Here is a 20561-nt window from a genome sequence, read left to right on the forward strand (position 1 = left end):
AGACCCAAAGCTTATATGCATACATGCTGTACATTCACCCAATGCACCCTTCCTTACCCCTACCAGGGGAATGCCAGACAGGCTGCCCCTTTCCCACGCCCCTCTCAAGCCCCTCATTTTCTGACTCTGTTTCTAGGCTCCACTGGATGTTCATTTTAACCTGATTTCTTCTGCGTGTGAGGGGTAGGGAGTAGGGTGGGAAGGTACACAGTGTGACTTACACCACCTCAGTCCACCACCTCCTGGGGATGGCCTGACCTGGGTGGTCATTTTTAGCCTGGTATTTCCTGGGCTTAGGCCAGGGGCTGAGGCCAGTGACAGAGAAGTTAAGAGGGCACAGGTTCTCTGGCAGATTCAGCAGTGATGAGTTTTCACTGGGGAACAAAATGGCTGTCTCATTTCTAACCTCTTTAGGTTTGAAAGACTGCTGAGTCTATAACCTTAATGATTAAAACATCCTGAGGAGAAAAGCTACTTAAATCCCTGAAAGATTGGACTTCTGTAATACATCTCAAGAAATGCAGTATTTCTTGAACTACTGGGTAGCTGTGTTTCTAAAATTATAACTTCGCACAAATTATAACTTCAGTTTATACAAATGATACACAGCATAATGTCATCCTCCAACCAAGCAGTGAGAGCAGGTTAACCTGTTTTCATGATCAAAGAGGACTCATTTATATTTAGGAACATTTATTTCTATGAAAACAGCATGCTCCTGCCTTAGAAAACAAAGCCAAAAGAAAACAATTTGTCCTTTCAAGTGAGTTAAACATATCTCACAATGCCATTTTTACAGGAAAATTATTCCCTTAGGGCTTTCGGGCACTGCTGTGGGAGAGTCCCTGCAGGTGCTTGTACCTACTCTCTCTGAGCTCCCTTCCCCATAGGGGCTGGGGAGCCTCCAAGAGCTCAGGTGAGAAGGCATGTGTTGGATGTATTAGCTTTGAACTTGAAGTGTGTTTTCTCATAGACACAGCACCATATACACGATGAAATATACCATCAATTTGATTTCCTGGTTGCAGGTTAAAATAGGTTTTTGTGGGTTATCTTGGAAACTTGTTTACCACTTATGATATTATTTCTCTCATGAAGTCACTTAAAGAGAACTTTTGAGATTAGGACCCTCTCATAAGTCAGTCTTAACTCTTTGAGCAGACTCTTTCCCCACAGGTGGTACAAAAGTGAATTTTACCTCATCTCACATTACATGGTTCTAAGTTCTGAGAGTCTGGCCTGTGAACTTACAAGGTTTAATTATATGTTATTCAGTTACTTTATCTTGAGAGATAAGCATGGTCATTTGTGAATCCCAAGAACAAGTTATAGTTATCGTCAGCTTCAAGATTCTTCTTTGCAGAAGTCACATGTGAATAAGATGGCAAACAAAAGTACTGTTAAAACCGCTGGTCTTCCAGCTAAAATACTACATTTTCACAGTTTTGTAATCTTTGGAGTTTGTCACAGCCCCTTCCAATGCCTCCAGCCACTAGAAACCTCATAATATTCCCTGTAATGTGGGCAGGAGTTGGATATGCAAGTATTAGGTATTATTGTATCACCTTGATCCACTTTTGCTTGGAGAAGCTAGATAAGTGACTGTTTACAAAGAATACCCCATGACGAAAAGGTTTTGAAATGAGCCTGAACTAAATATTTGGAGATGGTGCCAAATGGGACCATGAGAAAAGGAAGGTGAAAATAGGTGGTCAAAAGTAAATCCCTCTACTAAAGGATTTGAGGCTTTGTGAGTATCTTTGTTCCTCCAAGACAAGGATTTGCCTCCATTCGATTCAAGCCAATGATCTTTCACCTTCAAGACAAAGGTAATAACCAGTAAAACCACAGAAGCAAACCCCCTCTGTTACATTTTGCTTAAGTTTCTTTCCTTTTCTTTCAGTTTTATCCAAATATGAAAACCAGATTACTATTTTTGCTGACTACCTAGAAGAATTTCCAGATACGGATGAGCTGGTATGGATCTTGGGGAAACAGCATCTCCTTAAAACGGGTAAGGTTTGGTAGCATTTGTCTGTGAGAACCTAAATGAGGTGGGTGCCTGAGGTTAAGGTCCTATCCATTTTTCCTTGTGGGGTTGGTGGAGTGTGACTTTGGTAACTGTTCATGCCACTTGTAGGCAGACATACCTTGCAGCCAGGGGAGGTCAAGCCACAAACTCCTTGCTTGCACAGGTCCCTTCCGAGGCCCTGAGAGTTCCTAGCAGCATGTTCACATGATCATAAGTGTTTGTGCAATTTGAAAGGGTCATATATATATTTTTATTCTTTTCTTTAAAGGAGCACCCCTGAATTCCATAAGCCTTGACTTTCAAAAACCATGGACCCACTCGTGGTATCACTAACCAGTTTTAGACTGTAATGCCTGGGCTACATACTTCTCATTCCCCTTGTGTCCTTTTCTATCTAGATGAAAGACGCTGCCACCCAGGGGACCTCTAATCAGCCCAGGGCTGTCAGAAACCACGTCAGACACTAAGAAGTCTTGTAGGGGTAAATCTTTTGCTGACTGTAGCACCGTCTCAGTTTATTCTGATTTTGTATAGAACTTTTAGCCACGGCAGCTATATGGAAAAGAGGCTTGAATATTTCTTCCTTACCCTTATATACTTACAGATTGGGGAAGACCTTTTGTTTTTTATTTAAAAAGTTTTTTAATGTTTATTTATTTTTGAGAGAGAGACAGAACATGAGTGGAAGAGGGGCAGAGAGAGAGGGAGACACAGAATCCAAAGCAGGCTCCAGGCTCTGAGCTGCCAGCACAGATCCTGACACGAGGCTCGAACTCAAGAACCATAAGATCATGACCTGAGGTGAAGTCGGACGCTCAATCGACTGAGCCACCCAGGCACCCCAGGGAAGATCTTTTAACCTAAAACTGCCAACAGCCCAGCACCCTGATAAAGCCTGAGCTTGGAGAGAGTCAGCTGTCTGTCTGTCTGAGGAGAGATGCTCTTTGAAGGCCCTAGCATAGAGGAAGAAATAGGAAGGACCTGATCACAAGGCAGGAGGGGAAGTTAGCATCTTCTGGCTCCACCCCGTGTCTGGCTTCATCCTCTGGATTGGAGAATCCTGAACAGTGGAGAGAGTTGAGGGTTAGCAGTTCGGAGACCTTTTGTATACAGACTCTTCCCCTACCTTAGATAAGTCACTTTCTCTTTCTGGATCTTAACTTCCTTCTCAGGTATTTAAAATGAGGAATACTGGAAAGGATCTCTTCTAGTTCTGTATTCCATGATAACAGGAATCCCCAGCTTGTCAAATATGGCCATATCCAAATGTTAAGTTGGGAAATACCTTTCAAAGTGCACTTATGGTTAAAGTGTCCATACAACTACCCCCAGCCTTTCTAGCATAGAGGAAAGCTGAAAGGCCTAGAGAATATCAGAGGAAGGAGTGAGTGGTGTGAACATTTGAGAGGGGAAGTATATAAAAACAGCTAACATATATCACAGGCTTACCACATACTGTACCATCTAAACACTTTCCATGCATTATCTTGCAGAATACTCACAACTCTATGATGTAGGTGCTCTTATTCTCCCTATTTTAAGGATAAGAAAACTGAAGCTCAGAGAGATTATGTGACAAGGCCACACAGTTGGCAAGGAACAGAGTCAGGGCTCCAACCCAGGCAAAATATGACTCCAGAAGTTTTACTCTTAACCAGTGTACATCTGCTGCCCATAATGCGGTAGGCACTGGGGACGTGAAGGGAAGGGAGAATTCAGACCACTCAACTTTCTGGTTTGTTCAAAGGAAAGGCAGGAGAGAAAACAGAAATTATTGGCTAAAATCAAATTTTCTTTTCTTCTCTTAAAGTGCAATGGCTCTAACTTCTATACAGATGAACATGTGAAAGCCGCTGTATATGTGGTCATTGAAGTAAATTTATGTCATAAAATGCACAAAATGCTTTGAATAAAGACACCAAAGTGTTGGTGTCTAATTTATCCATTAGATTACAAATGCCAGCTGCACTGGGTGGTGTTGTATATTTTTACACACTTAATTTACTTATTGTGGATCTTCCTTTTTAGTTAAACATACATGCATGCACATGTACACGTGTACACCCCCCCACACCCCCACACATACACACCCCTAGTTTAAAAAAAATTTTTTTTCAACGTTTATTTATTTTTTTGGGGACAGAGAGAGACAGAGCATGAACGGGGGAGGGGCAGAGAGAGAGGGAGACACAGAATTGGAAACAGGCTCCAGGCTCTGAGCCATCAGCCCAGAGCCCGACGCGGGGCTCGAACTCACGGACCGCGAGATCGTGACCTGGCTGAAGTCGGACGCTTAACCGACTGCGCCACCCAGGCGCCCCCACACCCCTAGTTTTAGATAATGGACACTGGGTACTGATGAGAGATCCAACCAACTATCATCATTTCAGGCAGGGGCTGGTTGCCTTGTCAGTGGGTTATCCTTGCTTTTCTTATCCCTTGTCTTTTGGCCACTGACCCCAGTGTTAGTACCTGCCAGGGCCATGGAGCTCAGTGAGTAGGAGACAGGAACCACCTGGCCAGTAGTACTGGTCAAAACATAGGTGAAAGGGAATGCTGAAATTACTTGGCTAAGGTGATATTGGGTTTTCTATGAACTTCCCTAGCCTCATAACAATGGAATTGACTGGTTTATTTGAAAATGAGTTTCCTGCTGGCTCAGAAATCAAAGGCAGATATCTTTAGATGGGATGTGGTGATTTAATTTTAATTTCATATTTAATTTCAGAAAAATCTAAGCTGTTGTCTGATATAAGTGCTCGTCTGTGGTTTACATACAGAAGGAAATTTTCACCAATTGGTAGGTATATCATTTGTTGTACTTCACTTTCTTCCTTGTAGATAGCTTGCCTGAGGTGATCAGTGACATCCCAGAAACCTCAGAATTAACAGCTCACTGTGGTGAAGAATTTGCTTTAGGGGAATACTTAAATCTTATACTTTATTCAAAAGTTTCATTGCCCAAGTACTGCATCATGTATGGTTCCTTGGTGTGAATATGTAATTGCCAGGATATTTATGAGTCCACCTCCAAGTGTTCAGGCACCAGGTAGTATTAGTTGTTTTCCAGGAGCAAGCAGAAAGTCAAACTTCTAGTCTGGGTAATATTTATTAACTCATAATCCACTGCTTTGTGGAGTTACTTGATTATTAAAGACAGTTATGCCTTGAATGAAAGAAAATAATTCCTATGATTTCCACCCCCTATGATATTAAAGCACCATACCATTGGAAGATGAACTATGATAGATTTCCTTGGAACTAATTATCAGCTGTTAGGTTACCACCTGCTGTCTAGGAAAAAAAAGGTCAATAAGCTAAGTGAATTGTCTCCCTTTAGAGAAAATCTGTAAAATGTTTGCAAGTAAGGTGGCCTATTCTTAGTATCATGGCCCTGTAGGAAAAAGAATGTCAAATCCAAGTGGTGGAAGCTATTCTCCTAAGAGAAAACCTGTCTGATTGATTTTGATGCAGGACTGGACATAATAACTGGAATGAAATCCTACTTTCTGATCAGTGCCCAAAACAAAGTCCACATGGACATTTTTTGCTTTCCATAGGAAGTACCCAAGCAGTAAAATGCACAAAGGAAAAATCTTTAGTACCCAGTGATTTTATTTATTTATTTATTTAAGCAATTAATTATATTTTACAGAGAGAGTACATGCACCAGCTGGAAAGAGGAGCAGAGAGAGAGAGAGAGAGAGAGAGTGAGAGAGAGAGAAAGTTAAGCAGGCTCCACACTCAGCACAGAGCCCAACACAGGGCTCGATCCCATGACCCTGGGATTATGACCTGAGCCGAAATCAAGAGTTGGATGCTCAATGGACTGAGCCACCCAGGCACCCCTAGTACCCAGTGATTTTAAACTGTTAACTTTCTCTAGGTGAAGAGATCTTTACAAGGCTTAAAAACATTTGCAATTCAACTCTGACAATGTTTGTTTTTTTTAAGTTTTAAGTAGGCTAAATGCCCAATGGGGGCTTGAACTCATGACCTTAAGATCAAGAGTTGCATGCTCTACTCACTGAGCCGGCCATGCACCCCAATTCTGACAATGTTTTGGCAATAGATGATCTCTTCTTTATCTAGTCTTCATTGCATCTCTCCTGTACTAAGCCGGCCATGTACCCCAATTCTGACAATGTTTTGGCAATAGATGATCTCTTCTTTATCTAGTCTTCATTGCATCTCTCCTGTACTAATGTGTCCTATAATTCTACCATTATAGCAATAGCCAAAGGACTCTCCTTCCAGTTTATGAGTTGGCTCAACCCTCCCCATCTTTCTGTAGCAATTCTCCTTCAGTCCCCACAACAAAAGGAAAAGTGTGGCCACTGTGGCCCATTTGTCTTACATGGCTGATGACCCTCCTTAAAGTTAGTCTTGTGAGATCATGCTTATAAGCATAGTTTTCCACTCCCATGTTGAGGACAGAGAGCAATGAAAGCAGAATGTCTCCTCTGCCATCCAAGTTATCTGATTTCACTGGTACCTTGAAAAAGGATATTGAGCTCACCCTGGCCACATACATGGGATTTTCGTTACATCAAGTGTTCTTAAAGTGGAACCTGTTGTCTTCTTTCATTTATTAACTGGTTTTATGCCTTTAAAGATGTAGCACATTTCCAATTTATTAGTAGCATTTTCAATTATGGCCATGCTCATAACACCAGATATTTACATCATCCTGAGTGAGTTTGTAGAACACTTGCACAGATATTTTTTCATCTAGTTCTTACAATATCCACTAACAGGCAGGGTGCGTGCTGTTGTTCCCAGTCTATAGTTGAGTCTTGGATCAGGTAACTAGAGACCATTCTTCTGATGCCTAATCTGGGACTCTTTCCTCTATTTTACATTGTCCTTCTTGCTGTTGTGATCTTCTAATGTATATTTAGAACAGTCAAGAGCCTCCCAGATCTCTTTGACCATGTTGATGATTGCCTTTGGTAGCATTTATTCCTTAACTAAGGTAAGACTGGCTTCCCTGAGAAGTGAGCTGTGCAAAAAGCCAGGTTTGGTTAGGCAGATAATGACATGGCATGGGCCCAGTGTTGGTAGTCATACCTGGCAGTCATCTACAAAAATTGCATGCATACCTAGAAGTCCCCAAGGAGAAAACCTAAGGGGCAGGTTTTGTTCATTTGCTTGTTTTGTCTTTGGTCATAGAAACTGTTTTGGCTAACTCAGTGTTATCTCTGCAAGTTCCACTCTATAACAAGCCCTGTTTGATATTCAGCTGTATCTCTTGTCTCTTTTCAGAGTCTGTGTTTCTGTCTGTCTTGTATGATTCCCACATTTGCCAATGTTTCAGGAAAGGGCAATCCAAGGAACCCATAGTCATTCCCATCCATTTTGCCAACAGGGGGAACTGGCCCTTCATCAGATGCCGGCTGGGGATGCATGCTCCGCTGTGGACAGATGATGCTGGCTCAAGCTCTTATCTGCAGACACTTGGGCAGGGGTGAGTTAAATTCTTTCTGCCTCAGAGACCTCTGCAGTAGTACTTCCTGCTGGTACTTTAGCATTGGTGCCGAGCTTCAGGAGCATTCAGTAACAGAGCCGAAGGTCCTAAAATGCTATCTGCCAGCTCAAGTGATGGGGCCGAAAAGTCAATAAAGCCTCCCAGGAGAAGGAAACAGCCGGCATTTCCTTGTGATTCACGAAGCCAGAGAGTTATTTTCCTGGGACAGAACTGAACATTGAGGCAGGTGTGTCATTAGAGTTTCCATCTTCGCTGTTGTTCGAGTGATTCCTTAAACAGGTCAGATAACAAAGGGAGCAGGAAGAAGGGTGTGGTGGTAAATCTGTTTCTTGACCTCATTGAAAAAGTCTGCCTGGTGAGGATGTAAGTGACCTAAAGGAAGTGCCTAATGAGGGAGCTCGTGCTGTTTTGGTTTGGGTTCACTGAGAATATCCACTTGACAATGAAGGAATCCTTAATTTAGCTTTCTTAGGAAGCCACTTCATTAAGAAACTTCTGGTATGCTTGGAACCCTTGAGTCTCCTGCTTTCTTAAGATCTGTGCGTGCTTCCCTGTGGGCATCTGTAGGATGACCTTGGCTGGATGCCAGTTCAGGCACTTGGGTGAAGGCCTGGTTTAACATGGAGATGAGGGAGGGAAAGGACACCTTGGATGAGATTGGCCTGCTGAATTCATTGGCTGCATGAATTCATTGGCTGAATTCATTGTTGCTCCTTGAGATTCAGAGGTATGAAAACATCACTCCTTTCCCCCCACTCTGCCAGCCTCACACACCCTGCTGCAGTTACCAGAGAGGATTGCAGAAGGGCCTGGGGAGGTTTTAGGGCTTAATGCCTTATTTTCAGAGTTTAGAGGAGCCTAAACCCACTTTTCCTGGGTAGTATCATAATTCCAGTTTTACAGATGAGGAAATTGAGGCTTAGGAAGTACAAGGACTTACCCAGAGTCAAACAGCAAGAAAGCGTAGATTTGGGAATAGAAGAAGGCAGGTCTTCTGACTCATTGTCCAGTGATTTCTCTACAGTACACATACTTCTTGGAGCAGATCCATTCTATTTAATTTCTCATTTATAAAACACAGCAAGACGATCTTCCTGGAAGTGAATTCTTTGGGAAGCAAACGAGGAAAACATAAAACCCCAAAGTCAGTAGCCTCAGTCGTTTTAATATAAAAGCAAATAGCAGGAAGAATTTGAAATAGATCTTGTAGCTAAGATATATTCAAAGATGTAATTTTGGTATTTTTTTAATGTTTATTTTTATTTTTTAGAGAGAGAGAGAGAGAGAGAGAGAGCTGGGGGGGCGGGGAGCAGAGAGAGAGGGAGACACAGAATCCAAAGCAGGCTCCAGGCTCTGAGCTGTCAGCACAGAGCCCGATGCAGGGCTCAAACCCATGGACTACAAGATGATGACCTGAGCCAAAGTTGGACGTTCAACCGACTGAACCTCCCAGGCGCCCCTTGAAGATGTAGCTTCGTAAAGAAGTATTTTGGAGGGCTTCCTATTCAGTTATTCCATAATTAAGTATTCACTCACTCATCGCTATCATCAGTCAACATTTAGCGGTACTTAGCAGCCAGCTACTCAGGATTTCCCCAGACTTGGACAATTCAGTAGCAAATGAAAACAAAAACAAAAACAACCTGGATGTGGTTCACCCTCTGAAGACTATGATGGCCACAAAGTTTAAAAGTTTGATTTCAGATCCACTGGAAGCAAAGAGAACAGAAGACTCTGGAGGTAATGGCCTTTGGCTTCAAGTATACTTCAGCTGTGAGGTTAAAATCTCCCTCAAACCTTTGGGAGAGAAATTTGTGTCTTGGAAGCAAACGGAGCCCCGGAGGTCTGTCCCATTACACAGAGTTCCTAAAGCTGAGGGAAGGGGAGAAGCGCATCCCCTCCACAGTGGCGATTATGGAGAATTTTTGTGGGTGTCCTTCGGGAGGGATAAATAGCCCCTGCAGCATTTGGGGGTGCCATGCCTAAGGCACAGATAGGATTCCTAGAGATGTCGTTATTTTGGCTTTGGTCATAAAGAAACCTTGAACGCTTGATAGCAAAGGTATGTGTTTTTCCAAAGGTCAGTGTGGACGTTTTCAAGGTTGTGTAAAAATGGCAGCATGCAATTGTTTTTTAAACCCTTAGTTGTAAGTTGTGTATATTCTCCTGTGCACTGTCATGTGTGAGAAGAGCAGTACCCCCCGCTCTTTTGGCAATTGAGACTCTTTTGGCAATGTGGCCAAAATATAGGGACCAAAGCTATTGCTGTCTGTGTAGAGATGAGACATTGTGGCATCAGAGTGATCTAAGGATATACTGCTGGGTTTTTGGTGAGCTCCTTCTCGCTGAGTAGCTGACCAGAAAGGCCTTGCTTGACATTGTTGTCATGTAATATTTATCTAGTTCAAGCCCTTGGGCTAAGTCAATTCCTTGGTTAAAGTCTTGTTTTCCTTTTACTTTACACCCACTGAGACTTTGAAAGTAATGTCTCCAGATGCCGTTGTTGTCAATATTGGAGTTCCTTAGGAATGTTCTAACTTGATCACTCCTGCCTTCCAGATGCAACTCGTGTGTTTTCCCTCTAACCCCGTGGTTACAGTAAGAGTGCAGAGAGGTAAATAAACAGTTGTAAAAATGATTTTAACTCATTTTTTTTCCTAAAAAGACTGGAACTGGGAGAAACAAAAAGAACAACCCAAAGAATACCAACGGATCCTACAGTGCTTCTTAGATAGAAAGGATTGTTGCTACTCTATCCATCAAATGGGTAAGGTTACATCAGTAGTTTTATGGCAATGTCTGTACCTACTGCTTTCACCCCCTGCCTTCTATGTGGCTCTGCTAAGTTGTCCATCTGCTTAATTATTTATGAAAAAAATAGGAGTTTGTGGTGTGCTAGAAGAACTTTTGCTAACATCTTTTTTTTTTCCACATAAAAACAGCACAAATGGGTGTAGGAGAAGGGAAATCAATTGGCGAATGGTTTGGACCAAATACAGTTGCACAGGTGTTAAAGTAAGTAAGAGTCTGGCATCTGCCTTATTGTACTCTCTCCTATGCCTCCTTCTTCTGCCAACTCAGTGTCCCATCAATCTAACTATTCCTGCCATCCCACTAAGCCACCAGACATCTGCACTATTTTGCCTAGACAGTTCTTTGAAGTGTGCAAGTATGGACATCTGTTATCATATTTCAGAGTCGTAGTCACTGGTGCCGGTATAGAGGGAGGCATCTCAGGACTCATTCAGTATCTGTTCCCTCTGCAGGTTGGTGTTCACCTTCCAGGGAACCATCAGCCTGAGGGTCACTTTGAAGCCAAAAGGCTAAATAGTAAGTGGCGGAGGCTGAGCTAGCTTAGGAAAGACAAGGACTCCCACTCTGTATAGTATAAAAAAAAACCTCATTCATTCATTCATTCATTCATTCATTCAAGATTTAAAATTTTTTAATGTTTATTTACTTTTGAGAGAGAGACAGAGACAGAGAGACAGAGCACAAGCGGGAGAGGGGCAGAGAGAGGGGGAGACACAGAGTCAGAAGCAGTCTCCAGGCCCTGAGCTGTCTGCACAGAGCCTGATGTGGGGCTTGAACCCACAAACCGTGAGATCATGACCTGAGCCAAAGTCAGATGCTAAACCAACTGAGCCAGCCAGGAGCCCCATTCATTCAACATTTACTGAGTGGCTGTGCTGTGCAAAGTGCTGGGTGTACAGAAATAAACTAGACACAGTTTTTGCCTCAAGGAACTCAACACCTGTGGGAGGAGACAAACCCCAAGGGAGTCTTGGGATCAGTTTGTCGTGTCTTGGCAGACTCCAGGTACCCCAGCATGGTACTTGTGCAGTTGCTCTGTTAAATCGCAGAATTTACTGCCCATACCTAGAGGCAAGGTGGAGAATCTAAGATGAACATTTTAGAAGTGAATGGGATGGGTGGCATCAGCACCTATACATCTAGGCCACCTCACCTGTTGTCACTCTCCTTCCTGACAGCCTGTCACTGAATGAAAACTCCGCAAGGGCAGAGATTACATTTGTCTTGTTCACTACAGTAACACCAGCACATAAAACTGCCTGGCACACATAAGTGCTCAGTAGATACTTGACGGGTGAATGGAGATGCCATCCAGAATCTGAAGCTGGATTTAGGCATCAGAAGATTGAAACCATCTGGAATCCTTTGGCGTAGCTTGCTTCTTCAATTCCCAGGCTCTCTGGAGGATTATGGCAGGACCTGCTCCATGAAAAGTACAGAGGGGGCACTGTTTCAATTATTAGCCAGTCTTCGTGAACCAGAATGCTCTGAAAATGTGCTCACGAGGGGAGTAGTCTGGATTTCCTGGGGACCCAAGCAAAATCTGTATTTTGGCGTTATTCCTTGCTAATGCTGCAACCCCCCTGTGACCACTTCCTTGCCTTAGTCCATAGTCCCTTTGGGGGGCATCATTGATTCTGCTGAGTGAAGATCTGGCAGTATTTCAGGAAGCACCGTAGGAACCCAGGGTCGAAGGTGTAGAAGATGGATGAGAATGGCTGTGCCGAGACCCAAACCCAGCCTGAAATGTTTGGTTTTTACATGATGTCCTTCAGAATCTGCTTCTTTCTTCTAAATTTTGAAGTTCTCAACAATAAGCAAATGGAAACATACCTTTTTAAAAGAATTTAAGTGGCTTGTTTTTGGTGGGGGAGGGGCAGAGAGAGAGAGGGAAGGAGGGAGGGAGGGGGAGGGAGGGAGGGAGAGAATCTTAAGCAGGATGCATGCTTAGTGCGGAGTCTGACGCAGGGCTTGATCCCACGACCCAGGGATCATTACGTGAGCTGAAATCAAGAGTCAGACGCTCAATCGACTAAGCCACCCAGGCACCCCTAAGTGGGTTTTGAGTCACTGTGATTGTTATCATTAATAACAGAGTATTAGTGTATCAGGGAAAGGTAATACATTACAAGGAATGAAATTAAAGTGTAATGGTAATTAACCTCTTCCTGGGAGCTACTTTGGTTAGGAAAATCATATATATATATTGTTTTATCCAGTGAGGCTGTGATTTACTCAAGAATTCCAGAAGTAGCCAGGTTAAATACACCTTCTTTCAGACTGGTAAGAGGGAAACATAAGAGAGAAATGGCCATGGTGCTTTATTTTTTATTTTTTTAATCTTTTTTTTACTTTTTCTTTTGTTTTTTTTTTTAATGTTTTTATTTATTTTTGAGAGAGAGTGTGTGAGTAAGGGAAGGGCAGAGACAGAGGGAGAGAGACACAGAATCTGAAGCAGGTTCCAGGCTCTGAGCTGTCAGCACAGAGCCCAACACAGGGTTTGAACTCATGAATGGTGAGATCATGACCTGAGCCAAAGTCGGATGCTTAACCAACTGAGCCACCCAGGCACCCCGGCAATGGTGCTTTACTCAGACCTCAGAAAATCCTTGTGTTGAAGGGGTTTTCTTTCTAACCTCCTCCAAAGTTATACAATTCAGCATGCTCTCTCTCTGTTCAGCTGTTGACCAGAGAGGCCCCACACCAAGGCCATATGCAGCCCACGTCTCTTGAACAGCATTTGCACTGCACATGGGGAGGGGTGTAAGAGATATTTCTCTCTCTCTCTCTGCATTTTCCTCAGCCTTATCCTCAACATTATCTGTGCTCCCAAACATATGTATGTATTTATATTTTATATTTTATATTTATATTTATAACTTCATGACAGTTTCCTTTTTTTGAAAAAAGCAGTAAGTCAGAATGTGTTTTTTTTTTTAATTTTTTTTTCAACGTTTATTTATTTTTGGGACAGAGAGAGACAGAGCATGAACGGGGGAGGGGCAGAGAGAGAGGGAGACACAGAATCGGAAACAGGCTCCAGGCTCTGAGCCATCAGCCCAGAGCCCGACGCGGGGCTCGAACTCACGGACCGCGAGATCGTGACCTGGCTGAAGTCGGACGCTTAACCGACTGCGCCACCCAGGCGCCCCCGAATGTGTTTTGTTTAAGAAGAGAAAACAAAATCTCTGGGAGCAGATACATTGGCATCTTTTCTCTTTTGCCTGACAGGAGTCACTTTGTGAGGTAGACTTTTCCATTTTGTAAAGCAGGACTTTTTTTTCAGCGTTCTAAAACAGTGACTCTGTGGCATTCTCAAGGTCCCTGGACATGGAATGTTCCAGAGCTCTCAGTCAGGGGAGCCAGAGCTGACCCGAACCCTAACTTCTCTGTGGCTCAGCATTTGGTGACTTTAGGAACAGTGGGCATATATTGTACTGCTTCCTGCTATTGTTGCCATCTTCCCCCATTTTTACTTCATTGTGTGTTACTTTGCAGAAAACTTGCTTTATTTGACGAATGGAATTCCTTGGCTGTTTATGTTTCAATGGATAACACAGTGGTCATTGAAGATATCAGTGAGTCCCTAGCCTGTGTACCTTCCCAGGTGGTGGGTGGTTGAGGTCCTTCCTCAACATTCAGAAAGTGTGTGGGGTGGGGGTGGGTGGAGGAGAGGGAGAGAGAGGGACAACAGACAGACAGACTGACAGACAGGCACTGACTCTCTGGCCTGCTCCACTAAAGCAGGGAAGCTTGGGGGGAGGGCACAGGACTCTGGTTAACCATTCGCTATGCCTTTTCTTCTCTTTCCTTTCAGCTTTCTGAAAGGAAGAAAACAATGAGGGTCTTTTCTGACCCTCAGTGAGCTATCAGACCCTTTCCCTGCAGGATACTCAAAGTATGGATAATCAGTTAAACCAACAGGTCTTCTGTGGAGGTCCCCATTTGCCCCAGCCCTGTGCTCTCTGCCATGGGGTTAGAGAAACCAAAGATACAGTCCCTGTCTCAAAGGCAGAAAAACTAGTCTAGAAATCAGATTTTTTTTTTTCAATGAGCCCCTAATATCTGGCAGGAGGTAAGTGAGTGCCCGGTTGCCAGAAGGAAGAGGAGTAAGGGCTGGAGAAGTGGCCTGGGCTTCCTGTGGGGCGAGGTGGGGCAAGCTGGGCCTCAGTGGCAGATGGGAGGGCCTCCCAGGCAGATGTCATGTGAGGTTGCCCTTAGTTTCGCCCTTGGTGTATCTCATATGACCGGATACCCCTTACTCACCCAGCTCTCTTGTCTTCCGCTTCCAGAAAAAATGTGCTGCGTCCTTCCCTCAAGTGCTGACACAGTTGGTGAGAGCCCCCCCGGCACTCTGAATGCTTCGAATCAGAGTAGGGGCACCTTTGCCTGCTGCCCAGCCTGGAAACCCCTGCTGCTTATTGTGCCCCTTCGCCTGGGCATAAACCAAATCAATCCTGTCTATGTCGATGCGTTCAAAGTAAGTCACCCCGTTTCCCAGGCCCAGAGTGCCGCCCGCCCATCACACCGCCATGTAAGTACAGAGATCCGTGAGCAGCAGTCCACAAGTGAGTTGAGAATCTTGCACTCTCTTTCCCTCTAGGAGTGTTTTAAGATGCCCCAGTCTTTAGGGGCCTTAGGAGGAAAACCAAATAACGCCTATTATTTCATAGGATTCTTAGGTAAGAAAAGAGGAATCACAAGTAAGTCGTCATGGGCCAGGGGAGGGTGGGCAGAAGGTTTGCACGTGACACCAGGCAATTCCAGTTAGGGGGCCCTCTTCTAGCCCAGAGATGCTGTGGCCTTTGGCCAGCTCATTCTGTCTCTGGCCTGATCTGTGGAGAGTAACACTTCTCTGTGTCTGCTGGAGAGTGGATCCCCTCCTTCAGTGTCCCACTTCCTTGCCTCTTGATAAGATGGTTCTATAGCTGCTTTCCCACTGGACCACCCCAAGGTCACAGCATTATCTCAGCATCTCTGTCTCCTTTCTGTGGGGTCCAGGGTGGCAGGGTTTCACTCTCCTGGCATTGTCGATCCCCCTCTTTTAGGGGCTTGGGCATTCGTGCTAGGAGCCATCTTCTGACTTCCATGCAGCTGGGCCTGCTGCCTCCTTGTTCAGAGCCATGACTAGGTAGACGTGAAAGGAGGCAAAGACAGAGCTATCCTGTTTCTGATAATAGGGGCTAAGCCTTAAAACCACTAACTTCCTAATGCAGATGCTAACAAGCAGCCCAGGATCCCCTGCCTAGGTTGATGCCTCTGGAAATCTAGCTGCCTTATTCACTAGCTGTGGTCAGAGTCATTTAAGGCCCATGGCACACAAGGTGAGCTAGCCCAGTTCTTCTCAAACTTTAATGTGCATGCAAATCACCCTGAGAGCCTATTTAATTTTTTTTAATGTTTATTTATTTTAGAGAGAGAGAGAGACAGAGCATGAACAGGGGAGGGTCAGAGAGAGAGGGAAACACAGAATCTGAAGCAGGCTCCAGGCTCTGAGCTGTCAGCATAGAGCCTGATGCAGGGCTCGAACTCACGGACCGTGAGATCATCACCTGAGCCGAAGTCAGACACTTAACCGACTGAGCCACCCAGGCATCCCCTGAGAGCCTATTTAAAATGCACGTTCAGCAGGTCCAGGGTGGGCCCTGAGAGTCTACATTTCTAACTAGGTGGTCCTGCGGCTGCTGGTGTACACACTGCACGTTGAGTACCAAGGGCCTAGACCCCCGGTTAGTGCTGAAGAGCACAGGGAAGGGGGCGATGTGGCCTGAAACTGGGCTTCGAGGAACATGAGCTTAGATTACAAGGGAGAGCCTCAATTAGGCAAGAGCAAGCCAGAGCAGACCTGGGGAAAGGCACAAGGGATGTGCAGAGGAGAAGGTGAAATGGGCTTGGCCACCCTCCCCCCCCAACTCCTTGGAGATTCAGGGAGGTGAGGAGGGGGTGGAAACAGACATACCTGGCCTCATATGCAGTCTCCCAGTTATCAGCTGTGTGACAGCAGGAAACAAATATCAACTCTTCAGTCTCAGTTTCCTCTAGTGGAAAATAGGGCTGGGGCCCCTGGCTGGCTCAGTCGATAGAGCATGTGACTCTTGATCTCAGGGTTGTGAGTTCAAGCCCCATGTTGGGCTTAGAGCTTACTTTAAAAAACAAAAAAGAGGGGTGCCTGGGTGGCTTAGTCGATTGAGCATCCAACTTCAGCTCAGGTCATGATCTCACAAGTCATGAGTTCGAGTCCTGAGTCGGGCTCTGTGCTGGCAGCTCAGAGCCTAGAGCCTGCTTTGGATTCTGTGTCTCCCTCTCTCTCTCTCTCTCTGTCCCTCCTCCACTCGCACTTAGTCTCTCTGTCTCTCATAAATAAAACAGCAAAAAAAAATTTTTTAAGAAAAACAAAAAAGAAAATAGGCCTACCCCTTAACTCTCTGTGTTGTCACCTCACAGGGGAGCACTCAGCAAATAGCCAGGCATGTAGTAGGCACTCAGTAAAAGATAGCCCCACCTTTCCTGACCCCCAACTGGTCTGGTCTTTGCTTACTCTTTCTTCTCTTTGAGGCTGTCTACACAGTTGCCTGAGCTCTCTATTGCTGCCATCTATTGGTCGAGCCCAAAACTACAGCTTGATGGAAAATTTGCAAACCATGGAGGCATTCGTTTCTTTCTCCAAGTACAAAATCCAGTATTTGGAGTTATATAAATTTAGACAGCCTCTGCTTCTAAATTTTTGGGATCCTGTCAAATACAATGTTGTAAAAAAGTCAATTTCCTGTATTTTGGTACTTGAGCACAAGGCTGAAACAGATACTAAATAATTTTGGAGGGGGCTCAATGGAGAGTGTATGGGATTCCCGGGTACCCTGGCCTCGCTTTCCTCAAGTTACCCAGAGAGAATTTGCCAAGCTGGCATAGCCCTTTTGTTTCGTGAGCCCATTGGGTCAGGGTGACTTGTGAGGGTTGACTACTCATGAAAGGGGTGAGGGCAATCTTTAGTTCCCCAGAGAGAGGTTTACATAGTACCCATTTGCCCATTGGCTTTCATAAACTCTTTGCTTCACCTTCATTGGAGGCTCCAAAGTCCCCCTAAATCCCCTTTTCTGCCTTATCCCCTTACTGTATTCGGTTGGGGTTCCGGATTGTAAAATGCCTAAAAGGAGGGAACGGACGAGACCTGCCATTTTCTGAACAGCTGTCTTGTGTCAGAGACCCCGCCAAGTACCACTCCCCATGTAGGTAGGAAGGTAGGTAGGTAGGTAGGTAGGTAGATAGGTAGGTAGGTAGATAGATAGAGAACATATACATATATAGTCCTATATAGAGATGTATAGATATAGATAGTCCTATATAGAGATGTATAGATATAGATAGTTAGCATAATACCCCTGTGAGTTAGAGCTTGTTATTATAGTGAGACTAAGAGTTAGAGGGATTGTTTCCTCAAGGCCACCCAGCTAGAAAGTAGCAAAGCCAGGATATAATCCCGATTTGGCCATCCCTGTTTACCATGCCACATTGCTTCCTGAGGGCCCTCTTTCTTGGTGGGAAGCTGGGGAAAGCTCTCAATGTGGACACTAAGGCCAGGATGAGACTCTGGCTCTCCAATTTTGCCTGCTTAGACAGGAGATGTTTGTCCCCTGTACTTGGGTAAAGAAAGGTTGTCACCTGAGATGCGTAGTGTGAGCCCTGTGTCTGCAGATGGTTGACCAGACTGCCTCTTACACTTGAGCCTCTTTAGAGACCTTGATTTAGTCCCCACATCACTTCTAGGGCTTCTTAGATATTCTCCTGTATCTCTTTTAAGCACTCTAAGGAACAGTGCAGCCTGCCAAGCTCCATCACACACACACACACACACACACACACACACACACACACACACAAGGCCAGAATCAGAGAGGATGCTCTTATTGTTCCCAGCATCTTAACTTGAAACGCCCTGGTAGGATGCTTGATTCTAACCATGCTCTGGATCTCTATTTTATTGTGCAGAACTTCCTTTCCTTCTTACTTTTCTGTCGTCATAAGTAGGCTTCCTTCTAAACATTCTGGTTGTTGCTTTTCTTTGTGACTTCATGCTTTTTTGATATAACTGATCTCACCCACCTGTGGTCTAGGGGGAATATGTATATTCCTTGACTTTCATAAAGCAAGTCATATGGGGGCATTGATTTTCATATACTCTTAAACATGTATTTGTAGGGAAATACTTTTGAGTCAAAGCGAGATACTTCAGTGGCCACCTTGTATTTGTATTGTATTTTAAGCATTTCACAGCAAAGAAACCTTCTGGTTCTTATAATGCCCTGTGAGGTAACTGGAACAGGCCTAGTAACCCCAGTTTAAAAACAAGAGAATTTAAGACCAATTGAATTGAATGGTTTGCCCTTGGTCTGTGACACAGACAAGTTAAGCTACTCATCAGACATCAGAAACACATTCTTTGCCAGCAGAAGTACTTAGATGGGGCCCAACACAGTCCTGGGTGCCATTCCAGGGAGATTCTTTGGGGCATCTCTTCCTACCATGCCCTCCAGCCTCAGGTAGATCTCTCTTTGGTTGCCTAACCCAGTCTATTACACAGAAGCCCACATGGCCCTGAGGCCTGGACGGTGAGGTTGGGGTTCCACCTTAGGAACTTTTGGCAGCTCAGCCTGCCTCTGATGAGCATTAGAGGGACTCTCAGCCCCTTGAATATCAAAGTAGAGCTTTTATTATCTCAGACTCCTCCAGGGTCATCATTGGACTAGGCCTTTTCAATTTGACAAAATGTGGCTTTCCTCTCATTTGTAAAGATTGAACATGTTGAAGTGAGTTCTCCCAGGGAGGCGTATGTGTACTGATGTTAAGGAGCCCAAGGCAGTGCTTTCCAACAGGAATTACTAACTTGCTAACGTTGACTAATTTGCTAGCTAAATCAAGACCAGAAGTCAGAGCCCTGGTATCCTATCCATTGCAGAGTCCTCATTCCCATTTCTTTTGAAGGCCAAGGCCTTTTTTCTTACCAGATGGGCTCTCTGACCGGAGGTCTGAGCACTGATGGTGTGGAGTGAGATGCTTTTCCATGTTGAAAGAGGCAGGAAGCTCCCCCTAATGGCACCTGGGCTCATGCCCTGGTGATCCTACCTACTGCCTCTTTGCTACTGCTGCTCACAGAGCCTGCCATGTCATCTGTGGTCTCTCATTCCTCAAACCATTTCTCAAACCTGTCACTCTCCATTTCCAGTCTTGGACCTTAAGGAGATGCAAATGCTAGGGCAAGTCTTCTCATCAAATGATTGGACTTGGCTTCCTTCAAGCATGATCACCCAAGTTCGGGCTTTCTGTCACCTCATTCTCATTGTCACCAAGGGACGGGTTTAGAAAACCAGAGTGCCTCTCCCAAGGGCAGCAGTGAGGCCAGAGCCAGTGGTTCTTTCTAGATTAAGCATATCTCATTCCAAACAGGTGACGAGCTCATTTTCTTGGACCCTCACACAACCCAGACTTTTGTTAACACCGAGGAAAATGGAACAGTTGATGACCAGACTTTCCATTGCCTGCAATCCCCTCAGCGAATGAACATCTTGAACTTGGATCCTTCCGTAGCATTGGTGGGTATCTGAAGGTTAGGCGGGCCAAGAGATACAACAGCACCCTATTACAGATTGGTTCCTTGAGGGTCATCCAGGTTGCTAGGTAGGGCGGCAAGAATGTGTTCAGTCACCAACCCCTATAAGGGGTAGCATAGTATTGTGGGGAGGGGGTGGACCTTGAAGACAACTACTCCAGTTGGAATCCAGGCCCTGCCACTTACTAGCTATGGACTTAGTGGGAGTCTGTTAACTTTTCTAAGCCTCAGTCTTCTCATCCCTAAAATGAGCAAAACAATAGTTCCTTCACCGTAGGGTCGTATGACGTATAGTGTGCATTAGGCACTCAGCGCAGTGCCAGGCACATTGTAAGCATTCTGTAAATAGTTATTATTAGTGTTACAGTCATTCCCCTTTTACTTCTTGCCCTCTAATTATTGCCACACAGGCACAGGGAATAAGGTAGGACATACAGAGGGAGGGAGGGATAAGAGGGCACCCAGGGGCACTTCTGCGTGCCTAGTGCTGATTTCTCTGGACACCCAATCCAGGAAGTTGCAGGGTTTCCCCCCTGGAAGGATGGCTCTGAGGATGGGGAAGGAGATTCATGGTCCCCTTTATTCTAATAGATAATTTCCTTAAGGTGAAAGCCATCTTATTA

General features: G+C 44.7%; 1 protein-coding gene across 2 annotated transcripts in view; it reads left to right on the forward strand.

The window, feature by feature from the left end:
- ATG4A (autophagy related 4A cysteine peptidase) overlaps positions 1-20561 on the forward strand; it is a 57456-nt gene that overhangs the window by 33310 nt on the left and 3585 nt on the right. For both annotated transcript variants that reach the window (XM_045472452.1, XM_045472453.1), the window contains exons 2-10: positions 1904-2014; positions 4761-4832; positions 7401-7499; positions 10186-10287; positions 10463-10535; positions 13833-13912; positions 14627-14814; positions 14938-15016; positions 19776-19921. In XM_045472452.1, coding sequence (XP_045328408.1) covers positions 1904-2014; positions 4761-4832; positions 7401-7499; positions 10186-10287; positions 10463-10535; positions 13833-13912; positions 14627-14814; positions 14938-15016; positions 19776-19921 — 950 coding nt within the window. The remainder of the gene's footprint in view (positions 1-1903; positions 2015-4760; positions 4833-7400; positions 7500-10185; positions 10288-10462; positions 10536-13832; positions 13913-14626; positions 14815-14937; positions 15017-19775; positions 19922-20561) is intronic.

The sequence above is a fragment of the Leopardus geoffroyi genome, chromosome X (genome assembly GCF_018350155.1).
Source record: "Leopardus geoffroyi isolate Oge1 chromosome X, O.geoffroyi_Oge1_pat1.0, whole genome shotgun sequence".
NCBI lineage: Eukaryota > Metazoa > Chordata > Mammalia > Carnivora > Felidae > Leopardus > Leopardus geoffroyi.